A 12335-nucleotide genomic window follows, 5' to 3' on the forward strand; every position below is an offset into this window, starting at 1 on the left:
GTGCCCAGGATTTTGTAAATGTAAAAAATGTGCCTTGGCTCAAAAAAGGTTGAAAATCACTGCTCTAGAAGACACACAGCCCCACCACATTTTAAGCAGTTCCTTTGGACACCTGGATAATTTACCCCTTTTTTTTTTTTTTTGCTTAAACAACAGAAATTAATTGTCTCACAGTCGTAAAGGCTGGAATGTCAGCAGGGTTGGTTTCTCCTGAGGCCTCTCTCTCTCTCCTTGGCTTGCAGATGGCTACCTTCTTGCTGTATCTTCATCTGGCCTTTCCTCTGAGGACGTTAGTTTACCATTTTTTAAGCAATATAAAATAAAATGCTCGGTTGGATTTTGCCAGCTGCCCCTCTCGCGTGGGAGTACACAGGCCTAGGCAGATGAAGGAGTCACGACTCGCCCCTGGTGCACACAGACCAGGCGCAGGGCACAAGCCCAGCTCTGTGACCTAGGTCGTAGGCTCCGCCTCTTAGGCGGAGCCCATCGCAGTGCGGGGCGGGGCCTTCAGAGGCGCGCGCGCGTGCGCGGCCCGGAGGCCAGGCGGGCGCGATGGTCCCGGACCCCCTTGGCACTCAGACTCAGCCGCCGCTGCTGGAGGTGTGGCCGCGGCTGAGTTCGGAGGAGGAGCTCTACGACTGCCTCGATTACTACTACCTGCGCGACTTCCCGGCTTGTGGGGCCGGGCACAGCAAGGGCCGGACGCGGCGCGAGCGGGAACTACGCACCAACCGGCCGGTGCCTGGCGGCCACGAGCGCAAAATCGCACAAAAGATCCTTAACGGCCACCGCAAGCGTCGCCAGCGCAGGCTGCAGCCGCGGCCGCGCACTCGCCTCGCCTGTGCGCCGGTGCGTACGGGCCACGACCCATCGGGGCTCAGGGAAGCCCCGTGAGCGCCGCTTCCGTGGGTCCCTGCGACTGGACCCGGGCCGAGTTCCCCTTTCTGGGGAGCCGTAGGTGGACCCCCTTAGCCCTCAGCTAGCCTCCTCACTGTGGAGTGGTGGAAGGGGCCAGGAAACGTAGAAAACACCTTTTTAAAAAATACAAGTGAGGGATTTACTTCCAGTGCTGATGCTCAGACTAAAAAGAATAATTGATTTTTGTTTCTGTCTGATTTTCTACAGGATATCTAAGGACCTGATAAAGTATTCTCTCTGACTCCAGCTGTAACTGTGGTCCTAAGGGGAAAGAGAATCCATGTTGGTCAACAGAATTTGTTTTCAACATCGCTTAAGTTTACTGCTTAAGTATCTTTTCCATACTGATTGTTAATTAACATCCAAGTACATATGCCTTTTTAGGGTTTTTAAATAAAAAAGCAGCAGCAAGAGTGGCATATTAACTCCAGTTTTTTTATTAGTTGCTATGGTAACTCATTTCAGGCCTACAAATATTTGTGTTCTGTGTAAAGAAAAGGTCACAAAGATGAACGAGAGGGGGCTGAAGAACAAAGGTAGGAATTTGTACAAGATTTCAACTCGTGTCAAGAATTACTGTGCGGGTTTAGTATTTGTTTTACAAGAAAAGGAATATTTTAAATTGTAATAGTGCGTTGAACCTAGTTGCTAGGTTCTCTGCACTACAGATCCTACAATACTTTGAGGTAGTTGCTGTTGTCCTTTTTATAGAGGGGATTCTTGAGGCTCAGAGAGTTCAATTCACATATCTTTCCGAGGTCACACAGGTTAGAAAGAAGGTAGACATAACAGATACAATGATGCCTCGGTTTTCATTGATAATCAGTCCGAAAACAATCAGCGAAATCTGAAACCAATGAAAACAGGCAATTATTTCCATATGAATCAATGTAAATCCAATTAATTCATTCTATACACTCCAAAATATATACCAAAAACACATTACACCAAATACTGTATATACAGTAATCACTTACATGTCATTGTAGTATTAGCACTCACAATCAATTTTAAAAAGCACAAAAACACTAGAAAGCAATAGAATTGTTTGGCTAGATGGGCAGGGTAATGCCACAGAACAGCACAGCTAGTAATTCCAGGTCCTGAGGGAGAACAGTGCGGAATTGAGAAAAGAGGATGGGATCAGGAGGCCTCTTCAATGCTGATGGCAATATTAGAGAGAGCAAGCCCCCAGTCTTTGCTTTATTATACAGTATAGACAATTAAAGCCTTTAATTCAATATACAAATAGGGAAGCCTCTGATACAAAACCATTCATCTGAGGCATAAATTGGATTCCTCATAAGAGTGCACCACCCCTACATCATGCAACAGTCAAGGGTATGGAGAAAAGCTTAGTGTTGAAAAGATCTTAGTATTAAAAGAGTGGGGGCCCTTGCCGGTTGGCTCAGTGGTAGAGCATCGGCCTGGCGTGTGGAAGTCCCCGGTTCGATTCCCGGCCAGGGCACACAGGAGAAGCGCCCATCTGCTTCTCCACCCCTCCCCCTCTCCCTCCTCTCTCTCTCTTCCCCTCCTGCAGCCAAGGCTCCATTGGAGCAAAGATGGCCCGGGCATTGGGGATGGCTCCTTGGCCTCTGCCTCAGGCGCTAGAGTGGCTCTGGTCGCAACAGAGCGACGCCCCAGATGGGCAGAACATCGCCCCCTGATGGGCATGCCGGGTGGATCCCGGTCGGGCGCATGCGGGAGTCTGTCTGACTGCCTCCCCGTTTCTAGCTTCAGAAAAATACAAAAAAAAAAAAAAAGTGGGAAAGCCTCAGTCCCAAACCAAGCCTTAGGCTACAACGACCCCGCCATCCTACAGCCTGTCTCCCACAGGGTAAGGCTCACACAACGAGAAACAACGCCACACTGATCAGGAGAACGAGTGGGTTGCCCTTTGTTTTCACAAAATTAACAGTGAGGTCACGTGGGCACACTGAAGAAATTCAAGGCAACTGATGAAAACAGACAAATTTTTCACGGAAAAAATCGCTGAAAACTGAAACAGACGATAACCAAAGTCAACGAAAACCGAGTTATTACTGTACTTTTAAAAAGCATTTATTCTCCAGCATCATAGTTTTTCTCAATTGTAGAAAATGTTCTGTGGTTCAGAACCACCCACAAACTCCATGTCCAAGGATAAAGAGTTGAGTTTGTTTTAAAAATTATGCAGAATATAGCAGGATAGCTTTCCTTTATCTTCAGTCTGCATTTGGAGTCCTTGATTAGCAGAGAAGGATGTATACTGGAAGGAGCAACCTGAATATTAATTCCAGCTGTGACTGTTCACCTTGGCAGTCAGCAAACGTCTGAATGACAGCTACATACTTTCAAGTTCCACCAAGCTTCAGGCTTCTTATTTGTAAAATGGGAATAATATTTTGTTACCTTGCCAAACTGGATTATAGATAAAATATAGGCAACAATGGGCACAGTTAAGGGCCTGACACAATAGGTGCTCACCTAGTGGTAACTATTTTTAAGTTGACAGAACATAATACCTCTGCCTTCCTCTCTGGTCACAAAGTTTTACATTACAGTGGTACCTTGAGATACAAGTTTAATTCATTCTGTAACTGCGCTTGTAAGTCAGTCAACTTGTATATCAAACAAATTTCTCCCATTTAAAATAACTGAAATAGATTTAATCCATTCCAACCCTGTGAAACATCCCCAAACCATCCTAAATTATGAAAAAAGACATGTTTTTAATTAAGAAACACACTGCCTGACAAGGCGGTGGCGCAGTGGACCCATGGCCTAGCATTGGCACGCTACATAACCTGCAGTTTTTCTTTAAGAATCTTGTGAGTCTTGCCTGACCTGTGGTGGTCCAGTGGATCAAGCACCGACCTGGAACGCTGAGGTCGGCGGTTCAAAACCTTGGGCTTGCCCGGTCAAGGCATGTATGGGAGTTGATGCTTCCTGCTCCTCCCCCTTCTCTCTCTCTCTCTCTCTCTCTCTCTCTCCTCTAAAATGAATAAATAAATAAAAATAACTTAAAAAAAGAATCTTCTGAGTCTTAAAGGCTCGAGGATTTTCGGAATGATACACTAGCAGTTGCTTTACTTTACAGTCACCTCTAGCAGTTGCACACAATGCAAGGGTCAGAAGGACCTTCATGGGTTTATGGCCTGGCAGCTTCTTCTCCTCTGTGGTGATGAAAGTCCTCTGGGCATTTTTTTCCAAAACAATCCTGTTTTGTCACAGTTGAACACTTGTTGGGGGATGTAGCCTTCCTTTGTGATAAGCACAGCATAACGTGTGATGTACTCCTCAGCTGCCTTAACGTCAGCACTCACACCTTCACCATGCCTCACCACCGAGTGGATACCAAGATCTCTTCTTGAAATTTTCAAACCAGCTGTGACTTGCCTTAAATGTATCTTCTGGCCTGACCTGTGGTAGCGCAGTGGATAAAGCATCGACCTGGAAATGCTGAGGTCGCTGGTTCGAAACCCTGGGCTTGCCTGGTCAAGGCACATATGGGAGTTGATGCTTCCAGCTCCTCCCCCTGTCTCTGTCTCTCTCTGTCTCTCTCTGTCCCTCTCTGTCTCCTCTCTAAAATGAATAAATAAAATAAAAAATTTAAAAATAAATAAAAAATAAAAAATAAAAAATAAATGTAGCCCTGGCCGGTTGGCTCAGCGGTAGAGCGTCGGCCTAGCGTGCGGAGGACCCGGGTTCGATTCCCGGCCAGGGCACACAGGAGAAGCGCCCATTTGCTTCTCCACCCCTCCGCCGCGCTTTCCTCTCTGTCTCTCTCTTCCCCTCCCGCAGCCAAGGCTCCATTGGAGCAGAGATGGCCCGGGCGCTGGGCATGGCTCTGTGGCCTCTGCCTCAGGCGCTAGAGTGGCTCTGGTCGCAATATGGCGACGCCCAGGATGGGCAGAGCATCGCCCCCTGGGGGGCAGAGCACCGCCCCTGGTGGGCGTGCCGGGTGGATCCCGGTCGGGCGCATGAGGGAGTCTGTCTGACTGTCTCTCCCTGTTTCCAGCTTCAGAAAAATGAAAAAAAATAAAAAAATAAAATAAATAAATAAATGTATCTTCTGCTGCCTCTTTTGAGGTTGATGGTTCTTTCTTCTTCAAGTTGCCATAAGTAATATGTGCCTTTTCGCATATTACAGTCTCCGTCACTGTATCTCCTGCCAGCTCTTTCTCTTTCACCCACACCAGCAGAAGCTTCTCCATTTCTTCATGGGTATTTGTCCTTAATTGGGACAGAATTATAGTTCCTTTCGCTGGATTTGCACTTTTGATGGCATCCTTTTGTTTAAGGATGGTACAGATTGTAGCTGTATTGCAGTCGTATGGCCTTGCCAATTCCATCACTCATACACCACACTCATGTTTTTCTATTATTTCTTGCTTTGCTTCTATTGACATCATTCTCTTCTTCTTCTTCTCACCACTCTCCTTTACACTCACTTTTTTCGGCCCCACGATAGCACACAAAAGAAGTTAGTAAAAAATGCAAAAATGATGCAAGAACAAGTACAGCATTCGAGATTCAATTTGATTCTGCAGGAAACATGTGAGAAAGAACAAGATGCTGGTGTTGTGCTGCCAATACTGGACCTGTGCACTAACGTGCCAACTTCCCGAATCATGACTCATAACTCGGAATTTCACTCGGATCTCGAACAAAAATATGGACTGAGTTGCAGCTTGTATCTTTAAAGAAAGTCATATGTTGCTCTGCTCATATCTCAAGGCACCACTGTATTTCACTCACTAAATTAATTCTTTAAAGTATCTCCAATATCAGGCAGTGTCATATGGTAGGAACCTTGGCTTTGGAGTTAAACTATACTGACTTGGGTGAGTTGCTTAAACTCTAACCTCCCTTAAAACCATTTTAATCATATAAAACCCTCAACTTTATAGGATAAAAAAACCTAGATATTATATAGTACTAGATAATCATTTATTGGATTTTATTAAATTTTTACCCACAAGTTCTAAAACCACATTAATTCTTTTTTGGGGGAGGCAGACAGGAAGGGAGAGATGAGAAGCATCAACTCAGTTGTGTCACTTTAGTTGTTCATGGGTGGGGGGGCTCAAACCAGTGACTTTAGAATTGTGTTTATGATCCCACGCTCAAGCTTGTGAGGCCACACTCAAGCTAGATGAGATAGGTACTCAAGCCAGAAACCTCAGGTTTCAAACCTAGGACCTCAGTGTCCCAGTTTGATGTTCTACTCACTGTGCCACCACTGGTCAGGCTTTTTTTTTTTAATTGATTTTGGAGAGAGGAGGGGAGAAAGAAACATGAATTTGTTGTTCCACTTTACGCATTCATTGGTTGACTCTTGTATGTTCCCTGACTGAGGATCAAACACACAACCTTGGTGTACCTGGATGATGCTCTAACCCAGTGGTAGTCAACCTGGCCCCTACCACCCACTAGTGGGCGTTCCAGCTTTCATGGTGGGCGGTAGCAGAGCAACCAAAGTATAAATAAAAAGATAGATTTAACTATAGTAAGTTGTTTTATAAAGATTTATTCTACCAAACTTAGCAAAAATCCGACATAATGTACTTGGTAAGTAATTATTATTATATGCTTTAACTTGCTGTAACTCTGCTTTATAAATTTTACAAAGTAAAGTTACTTCCCTACTTTATAAATCACCATTACTGTGGAGCCAGTGGGCGGATAGAAAATTTTACTACTAACAGAGATACAAAAGTGGGTGGTAGGTATAACCAATGCTCTACCCCTGCTCTAACCAATTGAGCTACCTGGCCAGCGCCTAAAAAACACAGTGATTCTTGACAAAGGTCTTCTGTCCTCTAGCAAGAATTCTGTTTCTTCCTTTGAATCTCTGCTGTCCTATTTAGCATGCACTTTCCCTTTTTATATTTTTAATCCTGAAACTAATTCCATGTATGCTTGCTTGTTTATTTGTTTGTTTATTTGAGTGAGAGTAGGAGAAGTACGGAGATAGACTCCCGCATGCCCCCAACCAGGATCCACCCAGCAATCCACGTGGGGCCTATGCTCTACCCCTCGCTCAGAACCAAACTATTTTTAGTACCTGAGGTGGTGGCTCCACAGAGCCACTGTCAGCATCCAGGCTGATGCACTCAAATCAATTGAGCCATGACTACAGGAGGCAGAGAGAGATGGGGGAGGGGGAGAAGCAGATAGTTGTCTCTTTTGTTGTTCTCTGACCCAGAATGGAATCCAGGACTTCCACACACTAGGTCAGTGGTTCTCAAAGTGTGCACTAGGGCTCACTGGTGGGCCCTAGAAAATTTCCAGGTGTGCCTATGGTATTCCAGAGAAATATATGCCTGTTGGGGACCAAAAAACCAACAGGGTTTTTGGAATTTAGATTTTTGGAGGACAGAGGTGTGGGGAATTGGCTGTAAGCTGACAGTCTGCCAAACCCCCCACCTCACTGGCCTGATTAGGTTGCAAAAGGCTGTTAAGCTGTGGTGCTGGATTGTTTACACTACCCCCCATGTTCCCCAGAAAGACTGGAGGCAAGTTTCTTCTATCCTTTGTTTGGTGTAAAGTTAAGATGACATGTATAATGCAGTTTTCTGCACTCAACACAATTAAGAGTAAAAGGAGAAAAATTCTTCAATGTATTGACGAGGAAATGAAAGTTTGCCTTTCAAATATATGCCCAAACATTGAAGAAATCACTAGGACACATCAGACTCATGTTTCTCATAAACACAAGAATGAAAAAGCACATTTGTACCAGGACCTGCCAAATTTACTAAATCTTACTAAGTATATATTTATATATATATAAATATAACTATTTTAGCCTGACCTGTGGTGGCTCAGAGGATAAAGCGTCAACCTGGAAACGCTGAGGTTGCCGGTTCAGAACCCTGGGCTTGCCTGGTCAAGGCAAGTTGATGGGAGTTGATGCTTCCTGCTCTTCCCCCCTTCTCTCTCTCTCTCTCTCTCTCTCTCTCTCCCCCCCCCTCTCTATAATGAATAAATAAATAAAAAATCTTTTAAAATTTTTAAAAAAAGATAACTTTTTTGTTTTTTATTTTTTAGCCCCTCTTTTTTACAAATTCTAAAAAGTATAACTCAAAAAATGTAACACAAAAAAAATTTTTTTAATTTATTCATTTTAGAGAGGAGAGGGAGAGACAGAGAGGAGAGACAGAGAGAGAGAAGGGGGGAGGAGCTGGAAGCATCAACTCCCATATGTGCCTTGACCAGGCAAGCCCAGGGTTTCGAACCGGCGACCTCAGCATTTCCAGGTCAACACTTTATCCACTGTGCCACCACAGGTCAGGCCACAAAAATGTTTTTAATGTCAGAATAAATTTAATTTTGTCATATTTATTTCATTTAATTACCATAAAAGCACACTTGGACTTTATATTTCTTCTTTAATTTTTGACTTAATTATTATAACATATTTCTCAGAAATTTGTATATAGTGCGCCTACAACTATTTGTAGAATTTTAATTTTTATTTATTTATTTTTACAGGGACAGAAAGAGAGTCAGAGAGAGGAACAGATAGGGACAGACAGGAACAGAGAGAGATGAGAAGCATCAATCATCAGTTTTTCATTGCAACATCTTAGTTGTTCATTGATTGCTTTCTCATATGTGCCTTGACCACAGGCCTTCAACAGACTAACCCCTTGCTTGAGCCAGCGACCCTGGGTCCAAGCTGGTGAGCTTTTTTTTTTTTTTTTTTTCCTCAAGCCAGATGAGCCTGTGCTCAAGTTGGCAACCTCAGGGTCTCGAACCTGGGTCCTTCCGTATCCCAGTCTGATGCTCTATCCACTGTGCCACCGCCTGGTCAGGCTATTTGTAGAATTTTAAATGCGCCCTGATTTCAAAAAGTTTGAGAACCACTGTGCTAGGTCAACACTCTACCACTGAACCAACCAGCCAGGGCTCAGCTATGCTTATTTAAATGCCACTTTCTTCCTGAAGCCTTCATCCACATTGAATGTCCATTCCTTTGAAATTCTATAGAACTTCATATAAGCACCACTTAACTACTTGTTCATAAAGTATTTGTATTTTTAGGTGAAAAGGTAAAAAATTTATTTGTGCCTTGACCAGATAGCTCGGTTGGTCAGAGCAGCATCCCAAAGCTGAGGTTGTCAGTTCGATCCCCTGGTCAGGGCACATAAAGAAACAGATCAATGTTCCTGTCCCTCTCTCTCTCAGAAAAGAAAAAAATATATAGATAGATAGAGAGATAGATAGATACAGTGGCACCTTGAGATACGAATTTAATTCATTCTGTAACCGAGCTCGTAAGTCAGTCAACTCGTATATCAAACTGCCGATACTGGACCCGTGCACCAACACGCCAACTAGTAGCAGCTTCCTGAATTACGACTCATATCTTGGAATTTCACTTGGATCTCTAACAAAAATCAAACCGAGTTGCAGCTTGTATCTTAAAAAATACATATGTTGGTCTGTTCATATCTCAAGGTACCACTGTATATAGATATATAGATATATTCATTCTTTTTATCTAATATGTGCAAAACACTCTATATGTCTTATCAAAAAAGAAAAAAGAAATTACATTTTAGAGTATAACAACTTCAATGTTTCAAACATTTAGTTCCTACACAATTCCTGCACTAAAGTACAGCATACCCAGACAGACATGTTAAAGCAACATTCTAATGTGTTCTAACTAGATTTTGCACATTTTAGATACTAGCACATTTACAATTTAAATATATTAACTGTAGAAACTGTGTATTAGTTACTTACTGCTGTGTAATAAATGACTCCAAAACCTAATGGCTTAAAAGAACAAATAATTATCATCTCAGTTTTGGTGAGCCAAGATTTAAAGTGCTTAACTGGGTGGTTCTAGCTCAGTGTCTCATGAGGTTGCAGTCAATCTGTTGGCTGAGATCAGTCATCCAAAGGTTGCTTCCAAGGGGGCTTACTCACGTGACTGCTGGCAGAATGCCTCACTTCTTGCCATACGAGACTCTCCAATAGGCTCTGTGAGTATCCTCATGATGTGACAGCTGGCTTTCTCCAGAGTAAGTGATCTAAGAGGGGTAACAAAGAGGAAACCACAGTACCTTTTAAGACCTACTCTCTGAAATTGCACGCCAATTTTGCTTTTTCTCTATCCATTCAAACAAAATAAGTCAATAAATCCAGCTTACACTCAAGGGAAGAGGAATCAAGCTGCACCTTTTAAAAGGAGTGTCGATTTGTAAACACTTTAACTCACCATGGAATGTTTAATATAAGTATGTTCATTGAAGAAAAATTGGAAACTGTGGACAAAAAAAATTGGAAACTGTGGAGCAAATCACTACCCAAGGGATACATCACTATTTGGTGTATATAATGCCAATCTTTAAATTATATAAATTTTCTCAAAATATACTATGTATATTATTTTGTAAACTTCTTTTATTTAATATATTATAAACGTATCTTTCATTTCAACTATTCTTTCAAAACATTTTAAATTGCTATATAGCATCTTATATGTATGTATAACTTAATTCTATATTTTAGAACACTTAGATTGTTTACACACTTTTCCTATTTTATATTATTTTGTTAAAATCCTTGTAAAACTAATTTCTTTTCACATACATAACTTTTTTCTTCTTCTTTTTTTCATGACTGTTTCTTACATTTCTAGACAGGGAATTTCTGGAACAGCGTTTGCACAATTTTAAAACTTCTGTTACCTACTGCCTAATTTGAGTAGAATTTTTGCTTGTCATTAAGTCCATTCAGCCAAATGTCTGTGTCAAATATCTGTAATAATGTCTACAAGACTTTGTTCAAATTTTGGTCACAAGTGAATTTGTTGAGAATGCTTGAAATCACTATGAAATGAGTTGTTACGTAAATTTTACTGAAGAGTGAACGTTAGCACATCTCTCCAGCAAACTACAAATGATATGCAGCCAAATTCTGGTATTTTCAATTCTCACTTTTTAAAAAACTAGTTTTAACTAACTTTTAAAATGACTTTGTTTTTTTGAAGAGGGAATACATTAACTGTTTCAAAATCCAAAAGATAGAAAGTAAAACTCCCACCCCTGTGCCACAGCTACCCAGTCTTAGTGCCTGAAGGCAAGCAATGCTACCTGCTGCAGATATTTTATGCATATGTAATAGGTCTTTTCTATTGTCAATGTAAAGAACATCCAAACCTGTAAGAATTTTCATGAATTTGAGTCGAACTGTCTATAATTGCCGAGAAGCAAAATCTTAACAGATTGAGAAAATGCTCTGGAAAATAGCAGTCTCACCACTTATTTTATATATCAGAATCAAAGGGGAAGAATTAAAGGGGTTACATGAAATCCACTGATGATAAATTAGGGAAGTGGGAGAAAGCAAAACAGGGAAATCTCCGGGATTGGATAATATAGACATTTATTTTTTCACATTGGTGGTTACCCAATATGGTTACCCAAGAGTTAACAGAGTGAGGGGTTCTGTGGTCTGCTCTAGTGGGAGATTTGCCCTGGAAAGATTACTCTTACTTTTTGTTTAAGTGAGAGAGAGGGACAGATAGGAAGGGAGATACGGAACATCAACTCACAGTTGTGGCACCTTAGTTGTTCATTGATTGTTTTCTGATACGTGGGGCGGGGCAGCCACCAGCTGAGCCAGTAACCCCATGCTTAAGCTAGCGACCTGAGGGTTTCAAACTTGGGTCCTCCGCATCCCAAGCTGTCACTCTATCCACTCTGCCACCACCTGGTCAGGGTATCCCATGATTTTTTTTTTTTTGTATTTTTCTGAAGCTGGAAATGGGAAGAGACAGTCAGACAGACTCCCGCATGCGCCCGACCAGGATCCACCAGGCTCGCCCACCAGGGGTGATGCTCTGCCCACCAGGGGGTGATGCTCTGCCCCTCCAGGGCGTGGCTCTGCCGCGACCAGAGCCACTCTAGCGCCTGGGGCAGAGGCCAAGGAGCCATCCCCAGCGCCCGGGCCATCTTTGCTCCAATGAAGCCTTGGCTGTGGGAGGGGAAGAGAGAGACAGAGAGGAAGGAGGGGGGGTGGAGAAGCAAATGGGCGCTTCTCCTATGTGCCCTGGCCGGGAATCGAACCTGGGTCCCCCGCACGCCAGGCTGACGCTCTACCGCTGAGCCAACCGGCCAGGGCCCCCATGATTTTTTTAACCAGAATTCTGACTGGGTATTAGGTTGTTTTCAATCTTTTACTATCACAAAATAACCTTGTACAAACATGTAAAACATGTAATATTCTTTCTTCAGTTTAGGAATTAATGCTTAGTTAAGAATGATTAAAATTGTCTCTGTTCTAGTTTGGATGCCTGTCTTGATTGTTCAAAGTTCTCCCTCTATGTGCTTCTTGTGCCAGAGTGTCCTTTTGAGGTTCCTTTTCCCTGTCCACGCTTATGAATTATCCAAAGGCAAGTACAAAGTTTTATTTAT

The 12335-nt window shown here is 42.7% G+C and overlaps 1 protein-coding gene across 1 annotated transcript; it reads left to right on the plus strand.

The window, feature by feature from the left end:
- The first annotated feature begins 506 nt into the window (after positions 1-506).
- NUPR2 (nuclear protein 2, transcriptional regulator) lies at positions 507-1343 on the plus strand. The gene is made up of 2 exons (XM_066278166.1): positions 507-849; positions 1126-1343. The coding sequence occupies exons 1-2, from the start codon at positions 553-555 to the stop codon at positions 1132-1134; spliced, it is 306 nt and encodes a 101-aa protein (XP_066134263.1). The 5' UTR covers positions 507-552; the 3' UTR covers positions 1135-1343.
- The last annotated feature ends 10992 nt before the right edge of the window (positions 1344-12335 follow it).

The sequence above is a fragment of the Saccopteryx bilineata genome, chromosome 4, assembly GCF_036850765.1.
Source record: "Saccopteryx bilineata isolate mSacBil1 chromosome 4, mSacBil1_pri_phased_curated, whole genome shotgun sequence".
Classification (NCBI taxonomy): Eukaryota; Metazoa; Chordata; class Mammalia; order Chiroptera; family Emballonuridae; genus Saccopteryx; species Saccopteryx bilineata.

Excerpts from the sequence above, each read along its gene's own strand:
- NUPR2 (XM_066278166.1), top strand. The coding sequence starts at position 553 with ATGGTCCCGGACCCCCTTGGCACTCAGACTCAGCCGCCGCTGCTGGAG.